At 37.0% G+C, this 10810-nt stretch overlaps 1 protein-coding gene across 1 annotated transcript in view; it reads right to left on the bottom strand.

Annotated features, from left to right (window-relative positions):
• The window catches only part of LOC108966623 (cadherin-related tumor suppressor), a gene marked incomplete in the record, with an annotated part of 299387 nt that overhangs the window by 56908 nt on the left and 231669 nt on the right, over window positions 1-10810 (bottom strand). The window contains 1 exon segment of the mRNA XM_018929619.1: window positions 6422-6730. Within this exon segment, the coding sequence (XP_018785164.1) occupies window positions 6422-6730 (309 nt within the window).

The raw sequence follows: 10810 nt of genomic DNA, 5'->3' as shown, positions 1-10810 counted from the left end.
TATTTCTGCGCTGGACCAATCAAAACCCAGAACTCATTTTAGGTTATTCACAGAAAAATTTGGCCAAATCTACTTTACCCCAACCAATATATAATAATTTCACATTTCATGCTTCACCAAAACAACAAAGAGCATGCTATTTTTGTTAGTGTATGCTTGGAGTTACGCTGCTAATAAGGACACAGAGATACACAAACACAGACACACAGGCATAGATATATACAGAGACTCAAAGCAAAAGCGACACACAGACAGCCGCTCATAGTTGCAAGAAGAAAACAGAAGAAAAAAAAACTGGGCTTGAAGGTGTCTTCATAATGCAGTGACTTTTACTGTGTCACAGCGCATCATTTAAGGGAAGAATAATCTCGCTTTTAAGTGATGTGGAGAGACCTTGAAAATTAAAAGCAGCAACAAGCGAACGCAGCAACCGACAGCAATGTCACAATGTGCCTACTACTATRTATTTATAAAGCTGTGCTGCTGTTCAGATGGCCGACCATACAGCGGCATGTGAACGGCAGACGGCAGTTGGTTGGCCGGCGTGTCGCYTGGTCAATAAGTTAGCCAAGCATTCAAGCGCGCTGCTGCCTAGAGTCTACACTCTAGTAGAGGCAGCTGATGTGTATATTTATGCTTGGCATGTTGGTGTTGTTGTTGCGCGACTGTTTATAAGGTGTGCGACGCAGTCATGTTGCAAGTCGATATATGTACATATGTACATACAGACATGTGTGCAAGATAGCTAACCATGTTGGTCACATGCGACAGGGATGCCCTAACCTGGTAGGTAACAGACGCGCGCTGCTGTACAAAGTCAAAGAGCAGCTGAGCTGAGCGCATGAATTTTAGCGAAATACAAAAGGCAAATAAACGATTTGCTAGAAAAGGTGCGAATTTCTGGCATTCCTTGGCATGTTTTAGGGTTCCGTGCGAAATTTTCAACAAGTGCTAGTCTATAAAAGATATTGTACGTTTCATAACACTGGCAGGCGGGGTTTCATTTTAATTGAAAAAACACGCAGTTCACAAGAAATTCAGTTTAGATATTTAAAAGGCAAGCTAATGTCATTTATAGGCGATAATAATGATTTTCMAAGAAATGTCTCAATGCGTATATGAAAAACTTAAAGTACAAAGTTCGTTAGTGCTTTGAGACAAGCTTTAAAGCTTACAAAGATATTGCGAGAATTGCTGCGTTTTTTCGAACATTCATTTAAGCGACTTTACTAAGTGACACATCTAGATGTGTATAAGAGACAGACTCTACTCACCTCGTCTTGCTGATCATTTATAAATATATTACTTTGAAGTTTCCTTTTCTGTGTATAAAAGCTCATCATAAAAAGCTTTTAGGAAAGCTTTTAATGTCTCAAAGATATTACGGGGGTTGCTGAGCTCTTATAAGCATGAAGCAATGCGGCTTTAGAAAATAGAAAGTCAGAGAAAGAGAGAGAGAGAGAGAGAAAGAGAGAGAGAGAGAAAAGAGAGAAAGAGAGAGAGAGGGGGTTTAGAATATCCACATTCAGTTTATCAGAAAACTTTCTCKMTGCGGCGGGGGTTGTTGAGTTCTTTCAAAGATCAGGCAATGCGACTTTGCAAAACTAAAAATCATAGAGAGAGAGAGACAGAGCAGTTCAGAAAAAACAATTAGAAGTTATCAGAAAAATTATGACTATAAAAGCTCATTTTTAAGAGCTTTGGGGAAAGCTTTTAAGCTCTCATATACATATTTTGTGGATGGTTCAGTTCTTACRAACATGAAGCAGTGCGACTTTGCAAAACTAAAAACCATAGAGGGAGAGAGAGAGAGAACAGTTCAGAAAATCCAAGTTCGAATTTTCAAATCCAGTAACAGAGCCATTGTTCCAAGTGGGGTCTACGACTTAACCTATTCTATTGGCTCTAAAAGAGTGCCATCCGCGTAATATTAACGTTTGATGATAAGGTGGATGGTATTATTGAAAAGTGAAATTAAGCCCCTGGTGCAGGCGAAATGGTCCTGCTTGCCGGGAATTACTGTCGCAATGAAAATGACCACAACAAAGACTGTGAAGGTTTTCCTCAACGTTCGGCTAAAGCACATAAAAGTAGGTATGAAGCAATAATTACAAATTAGTTGGAGCCAGACTCGGCGCCGTTGAATGGGCATAAGCTGGCAAAGAAAAGGAGACTAACGAAGAATTAAATACAGCGTTTTCATGCCACAGTACAAAAGATTGAATCAATGGTTTCATAATCGACAGTGCAAAATTTACATATTTATGGACGGATCAAAAGGTGAAATAGGAACAGGACCGGTTTCGGCAGGCAGGCAGCTTCAAACTAAACTCTTTCAGGCCGAAATTGTGTGCATTGTATAGAATTAAAAGCTGCCTTGCTCGAGAGCTACTGGAGACGACCTTGTCTAGAACATTCAGCTGCTTGAAGGATTGTTTGAAACAATGGACGATAGACGAACACCTTAGGTCTTGGAATAGTAGCAATACAGAGCACACCGTAAAGTTATTTTGAGGTAATGTTGATGGTAAGGGGTTTTTCCAAATAACTTACTACCCGGCAACTATAATGATGGCATAAATGCGACAGCCAGCGGTCTGGCGCCCACCCCAAAGCTCTATCAACCAATCAAACGAAAATACAGTTTCATCATTTTATAGTATTCAAAAGGCGAATCATCAACTCTCACTGATCTCTAATTACTACCCAAAAATTAAAATAAAGTGAAAGGATTTTAATAGAAAGAATTCCACATAGTTTTTTAAATGTTTTTCATTGTTATTTATGAACGAATAGTGTCAACAGATCTCTTAAGGAGAAGCTGCAGCTTCTTCACAATATTTCATAGAGTCATTTACGAATGATTCACATTCGAACTTTGCGAATTTTGGAAAATTTTAAGGTTAATAATACCAAACTTATTAACCTTAAAATTTTCCAAAATATATTTTGGTTGTTCGGTATAAATAGTTTGTTCTATTTGGTATAAATGATATAAATTTTCTGATCCATCAAGAAAAAAAAAAGTTTATTTCTGCGCTGGACCAATCAAAACCCAGAACTCATTTTAGGTTATTCACAGAAAAATTTGGCCAAATCTACTTTACCCCAACCAATATATAATCATTTCACATTTCATGTTTCACCAAAACAACAAAGAACATGCTATTTTTGTTAGTGTATGCTTGGAGTTACGCTGCTAATAAGTAATATGATGATGATATGCCAAAGTGAACGTGTTATAAACACTCCAATAAGCACCACTGCAACGTCACATAAGCAACAACAACATATACAGTATACATATATGTATGTATATTGTAAGGAAAGCGAGGCAACGGAAACGCTGCGAAACATTTGGGAGGCAGTCCAAACATTTTGTCAAAGTGAGCAAATTGCGCCAGGACTCACTTCACAAATGTGGGAGAGAGTTAACGGCATAAAATGAGTGACACAAAGCAATATGATAATGAAAACAAAAAACAACAAAAGCAGCAACGTAAAATATAAAGTTCACATACATATGTACATTTCATTAATTAACTAAATAGGACATACCGAAAAAAGTGTAGAAAAATGCTACAAAAGCCAACTGTCAAAGCTTTCCTGGAAGTATGCAACCAATACATAAAAATACACGCACTCACCTACTTAAGGCATTTACTAACATTCTCTTGCCTCAATTTTATTAGAACGAACGTGATTGCTTTATTCATCATTTGCTTGCGCTATTGCTGCAACTAAGTTTGGTTTGCAGCATTTGTTGTTGCTATTGTTTTGTAATCCATATTCTGATTTTATCCTCGAATCACATTTTTCATCCTTTTTTTTTTTTGGGTTTCTTTAAAAAGAGCTCAAGTTTTATGACAAAAATGCCACGCCATTCTCACTTTACTGTTTACACCGCCGTCTCCCTTCCGCGCTGCGCCTTTGCGTTCGAGAGCAGCGCAAGCGTTGAAGTATTCCAAGTTTGCCGCCGCCAAGAGGCAAGTATCGGCTGCTTCGCTTCACTCTTTTTCCATACCTTTTTGTTGCTTATTTGTTGTTGCTTGTTGCTCGTTTTTGGCTCTGCGAACCAAAATTCCGAAATTAACTATAAGCAAGGCTCCGGTATGTGTTTGCATGTCGTTTCTTAACATAGGACAGAGCAGCGCACATATAGAGCCCAGCACTATTGCATTGGTGTTAAGTAAAAGGGAAGCGCATTCAAGTAATCATTGAGGCGTTTTTATTTAACACGTTGCGAGGCATCAAATTACCCCCTCAAAGAAAAGTGAAATACAAAATGGAAAAAACAAAAACMAAAACAAAAAGCGCAAGAAACACTTACTTATATACAAGAAGCAAAGGCAAGAACAACAAAAAACTGAATAAATAAGAAAAAGCAACTTTCAAGGAAGTAAAAAGGCGCAAAAGACGGTTYGGTTTGCAGTAAAGTCGAGGTGTAACAAATATCGAACACGAAAATCTTGACAAAGCACTGAGAAAAAAATTGCTATAAATTCGAGTGAAAGGAGATTCTAAGCGATGTGAGCATTTTATGAAAACTTCTTCAAAAGCTCTAGGGATAAGAAAAATGTATGTTCCGATATTCGAAGTAAGTTATTTGAGCCTTACTTTGAAAGATTCRTTAAAAGCTGTAAAAAAATAGTTCATAGCTCGATAGTCTATATAAATTATTTGAGTTTTACTTTCAAAATTTTATTACAAGTTCAAAAAGCTCATTTTAAGAAAATTATTTGAGCTTTCAAACTTATATTTGAAGATTTAAAAAAGAATAAGAAAAAAAGTTTATACATCGATATTTTAAGCAAATATTTGGAAAGTTTCATTAATAAGCTTTAGAAGCTCCAAGAAGATCTCGACATTAAAAAAATATTTGAATTGAGCTTGAAGGTTTCATTCAAATATCAAAAAGCTCCAAAGAGAATCGTTCATAGCTCGAGACTCWACGTTAATTATTTGAACATTTTATTAAAATCTCTTAAAGATTATTTTAAAAAAGTTATTTGAGCTTTGGAAGTTATATTGGACAATCTAAAAGCTCGAAGGATAAGAAAAGCTTTACTAAACGCTCTAAAAGTTCACTTTATAAAAATTACTTGAGCTTTATTTTCGAAGATCTAAAAGCTGAATCGTTATTTAAGTTGATTCAAATATCTAAAAGCACCAAAAAAAAAAAAAAAGAGTTACTACCTCGACATTCTAAATAAATTATATGAGCTTACTTCCAAAGTTCAATTTAAAGATCTAAAAGCTTCAAAAGGAATAAAAATCTGGTCTTGAGACTATACATTTTTTGAGCATTTTTTTTTAAGTTTCATTAAAAACTCGAAGAAAAAGAAGTGTTTATATCTCGCTGTATTAAAAAAAATATGTGAGCATACTTTGAAATATTGAGTTAAAGTCTTAAAAGCTTAAAAGCCTACAAGAGGAAGAAGTGTATTTTTGAGACTCTAAATAATATCTTTTTTTCACTTTGAAATTTTCATTTAATGCTCCAAGAAAATAATTATTTTGGTTTTTCTCTAAAAGTTTCATTAAAAACTTAAAAAGCTCCAAGAAGAAAAAAAGTTTATATCTCGCTGTTTTAAATAAATTATTTGAATACACTTTGAAATTTTTACTTAAATAAGTAAAAGCCCAAAAAGCTCCAAGTAGAAGAAAAGGCTATCAATGATGTCTTTTTTTCAATTTGAAATTTTCATTAAATGCTCCAAGAAATAATAATATCAAAAAACCTGGTAAATCTTGAAATTTAAAAAAAAAWATTCTTAGTTTTTCTCAAAGTAGAAGAATAATTCAAAAGCTTCAAGAGGAAGCAAAGCTTATACGTCAATATTTTAAACAAATTTTTTGAGCTAACTTTGAAGGTTTGATTAAAAGCCTTAAAAACTCAAAAAGCTCCAGCCAGAAGCAAAATGTTAATCTTGAGGCTCTTAATAAAACATCAGAACTTTATCTTTAATGCTTCATTATAAGCTTTGTTTCATTAAAAGCTCCAAAAGCGCCAAGTAGAAGAAATCAACAGATTATATTAAGTATAAACTTTTTAAAATTTGTAAGCAACACAATCATGTAAACTATCAGTAGAATATATCTTTGATAAATATTTATCTAAGGGATCGCCATAATCTTGGCGAGAAGAGAAGAGAGAGAGAGACATGAGAAGCTTAAAGAACCGTTCCCACGACAGTCTGGCCCACGGATCCGGATATTTTTTTCGACCACGGACTGTCAACTAGGCAGATTTCTACCGCTACATCAACAACAAGCATGAAAGAAAATAGAAAGCTTTTTATATGAGATCTCTTTGCTTGAATCGAGAGATAAACTTACCGAAAGTCAGAGAGCTTTTTAAATGATACTAAATGATATTTTAATATTTTCTATTATAATTTCTTTGCCATCCGAAACTTACCAAAATGTCCGCTGTCGTATCAGTACTTTGCACACCATCCGCTACACGCAACTGCAGCACATATTTATCCTTCAACTCACGATCGAGCGCATCTTTCAAGTACAGCCGCCCGGTCTCAGATTCCAATAGAAACTTTTCGTCATCACCGCCAATCAGGCTAAAGGTGAGCGAGCCCAACGTATCGGGATCTGAGGCGCGTATGGTCGCGATATGATGACCAGCGCCCAAGTCTTCGCTGACATTGAAAGAGAGCGGCGTGTCACGAAACACAGGCGGGCTATCGTTCTTGTCCAACACGCGGACGCTGACCTGCAAGTGAGATGAAAGGAATGAGTAATGCAAATAAAATGAAGAAAGGAAATAATCTACATAATAATGTAACAAATATAACAATAAATTGCAGAGAGCTTCAGACTAGACTTGTGAGATTATTTGAATTAATTTGTGGCGAGTTGTAAACGTAAATCGTTATTAAGTGTGGCATTAACACGTTATCAAAGCTAATAAACTGAATTGGCAAATATATTAGAAGTAATAGTTGCATACAAGTGGAGTATACTATATATATGTRTGGYATATTTGTGCMTGTATGCGTGCGTAGCTGTGTGCGCATGCGCGCCGTGGCCGACACCATAATGACAATTCAATAAAATAATTAATTGTAATCATAACCATATATTGCATGTACGACTAAAGCATTTTATCGCAACAACAACAACAGCAACAGCAACAACAATGGCAACAACGACAAGAACAGCAGCATCAGCAACSATAACATTGCTTTACAAGTGCGCTGAACAAAAAGCGGCTAAACACCAGTAACCTCCTGGTTGTTGCAACAGGMAGAAAACATGCCTCCACACACACACACACATACACTTAAGTGTTGCATTGCAGCCAAGCGAAATGTGTGAGTGAGAAAGAGTTACGSCGGCCCAGCAGAGAGCGAGAGTAAGGCAAGAAGTAGTTGTGTGGTGGAGCGGGTTTGCGTTGCACGCTGAAATGGTTGGCTGTTACAATAATAAAAATAACAACAAGTTTGCTGAACACAACAAGCTGTAGCTGGTAGCAGCGGAGTGCAACAACGCCAACACTTACACCATTTACCAAGTGGCAGCTACATTTTTAATTCAATTAAACGCTGCTACAAAAAGGTGAGCTGCTGCTGCTGCTGCTATCAACCATAAAATCACAGCAAATACAATTGCGGCGCGGCGCAAAAAAAGCACATCTAAACGATGCGCACACACAGCTACAAACGCAAATATGTTGCTGCAATGTACGCCTAGCGCAACTATGTGCATGTGAGTGTAGTCAACAGCATGGGTGTGATGATGTGCAAYATGCCAGATACACGCTAGGAGCGCAAGCCGCAACAACAACAGTATAAAACTCGGAAAAGAGTAAAGAAAAAAGAAGAAGCAACGAGTAATAGAAGCACGCTGGCGCTGTTATTGTGTTACTAGCTGTGGCATGCAACATGCGTGCCTATTTCACAGCGTTGCGGCTGTGTGCGTACACCCTACAGGCCGCATCAAGCAGTCAGCGCGCGAGTTAGTTTGGCAGCTAAAGAGCCAGGCACGCAGCAGCCGACTGCCAACTCCCCACTTTCGACTGCGGGCTGGTACGTACAAGCAGTTGTGTGTGCAACAATAACAAAAAAGGTGCTGCACATGCGCGYATAATGCTGCGCTGCTTTGTGGCGAGTGCAAAAGTTTCACTCTGTGTTGGAAATTGTTATTGAAGTAATCATATAATTACGACTTTTTCAAGTCAAAGCGCGCTCGAAAAGGAAATAACTGCTTTGTGTGCGGCAGGCGTACATGGCCAACTGCTGCGAGAACCGCTTATGCTTAACTACAACAACAAGAAGAGTAGCGCGCTACAACAACAAGAGTGGCGCACAGCAATAAGCGAAGTAGCGTAGTGCCTTAGTCAGCTATGTGCGTAATCCGGCTTTGGCTTTAAGCGTAACGATGAGCTGTCTTAAAGCCAACGGCATCAGTTCCTTGCCATTGAGTCAGACCAACTGATAAATCTAAGCGTTGTGACACACTTGTGGCTGCTGTGAAACACAAACATATGCTACTTAAGCGCGGCGTGGCCGCTTGGTGGACTTGAAGGCACTCTGTTTTATAATGCTAATGAGTGCGTGTGTCTGTGTAAGTACATACGCGCATGAGAACACAAGTAATAAAGCATATAAGCAACTGAAACATTAGCTTGTTTTGCCATAGTTCAGTTCTGACTGACTTAATAATAGTCAGCTGTCCGTAATATTTGTTACGTTAGATTTTTATAACTGAATATGGGGATATATTAGTTTATTAGTCTTGCGGTATTTTTTTTTTATTTATAATTTTTTTTATTTTATAACGGTTTGATGACCCATGCCCAGCTCTTGACCGATGCTACGGCTGCTACTATGCCGGACTCTTTCGACCAATTCAGGGATTTTATCGCAATTTTCGACGATAGACCTCTACACAAGAACGAAAACGTTGAAACCATCGTTGTGCGGTGGAAATGGAAACTGTATTGGGTCCATAAACTGCAAAAATTTTATTGGCGGCTTGAGATGCATTTTTGTCTTTATTGTAGTAGTAGTACTGTAAAATATGCCGTATTTCCTCTTTATTTAGCTCCATGTTTGCGACGCTATAACTCACGAACGACTTAAACGAAACGACAATCAATCAAATACTAGCGCGTGAAATGAGCTTTCCAAAAAGGTATAGCATGACCTGATGCGATGAATAAAACTAGAACTACGCGCTCTCAGCGCCAACTAGCGAAAACCCCGCAAGACTTTTTTGACAACCTTATATTTCTAACTGAACAAATTTAGTTCAAAAATTAATAATTTATTTTCTTTAAAGTATGGTGGCAACTCACTTATTTTCACTAATTTGTTATTTTAACTCGAAAAAAAAAATTTATTTTTCAATATTTTTTTAAAATAACAAGTCAAATTTTGATATTTGTGCCTTGAACAAAGTATGTTAAGTTAGCCATCATGCTTCTAGCACCCAAAATCAAACATTGGAGACCTTATAAAGTAATAGATCAATTGAAAAGTCCYCRGCCTACCATAGTARAACACATTCATTTGATAAAATTATTATGTTTTATTTAACAAAGTTCCATTCAMAGGTGATACACACTGACTATRGCGACCCTCCTACTTAACGATACCATTTTTGTAGTACAATTTGTTTCTTGCTTCAAAACAGGCCCCTCTTTCGGCACTCACCTCTTAATTCSACGAAAATTTCTACCCAACGTGCATACTTTTGAGATCTGAGAACAGGATATTGTCACTGGGGCCATAGTAGGAAAATACGGTGGATGCAAAAGCAACTTGAAGCCCAATTCATGGTTTTCTGTCATCGTTTTCACTGACTTGTGACGCCGTGCATTGTCTTGGTGAATAGTACTTTCGTCCTTTTTTCGGTGATTTCGTCTTTAAACTTTTGCGTTGTTTTCACGCTTTGAAGGAGATTCATCGTATGCAGTCCATTCGAATGACCGTCGATTGGACTTCGGAGTGAAATGACATAGAAATGTGTCATCAATTGTCACATACCGATGCAAGAATTTAGTTTATTACGCTAGAATACCTCCAAACACTGCTGCAAAYCATCAACTCAACAAGCTTCCTTCCACCCTTGTATTAATCAATGATATGTGGATAAATGGACGTGTTTGATGTTTTTATCGGTAACAATTTCTTTGGTGCTCATTTCACCACTTCTAATCTTAGCATTTGAATTTTTGTTGGTTGATTTTATTTGTTAGAGTCCAAAAAATGGAATATATAACCACGTAAACGGTGCCTATCCCAATAAAGAAGAAGAGTCCAGATAATGTTCATGAAGCCAAAACTTGACGTCAACAGTATTTTTTCTTCAAAAAGTAACGCTTTATTAACACACTAAAATATTTTATGATTCTTTTTGTGTAAATTAATATATGGTGATTCGCCCAAAACAAAATAATTCACAAACTAATGCTCTGACAGCTGTMAAATTTATACATGGTTACTATAAGATTATAACTAAAACTCCTATGGATTTAATGCTAGTAGTATTATTTACGATTTTAAATTGACCTGTTATCTGCTATGTACGATATTCGGTGCCTTGTTCGACACTTAAAAACAAGAAGTCGATATCCCCTCATATTATTTTTTCTTTTGATACCCTGAGCATGTTCGGGAACACTATAGAATATTTATATACCATAAATGATCAACATGAGGAGCCAAACACATTAAGCTGTGTGCCTCTGCCTGTATATATGACAACTAGTCCCTCAGCTTTTGAGTTATCGATCTGAAATTTGCAGAAGCTCTTTTGGGATCAACTGAAAATGGCTTTCACTGAGCGG

The sequence above is a fragment of the Bactrocera latifrons genome, unplaced genomic scaffold, assembly GCF_001853355.1.
Source record: "Bactrocera latifrons isolate USDA-ARS-PBARC rearing strain unplaced genomic scaffold, ASM185335v1 scaffold_167, whole genome shotgun sequence".
NCBI lineage: Eukaryota > Metazoa > Arthropoda > Insecta > Diptera > Tephritidae > Bactrocera > Bactrocera latifrons.
This window is presented reverse-complemented; position numbering and strand designations above follow the sequence as displayed.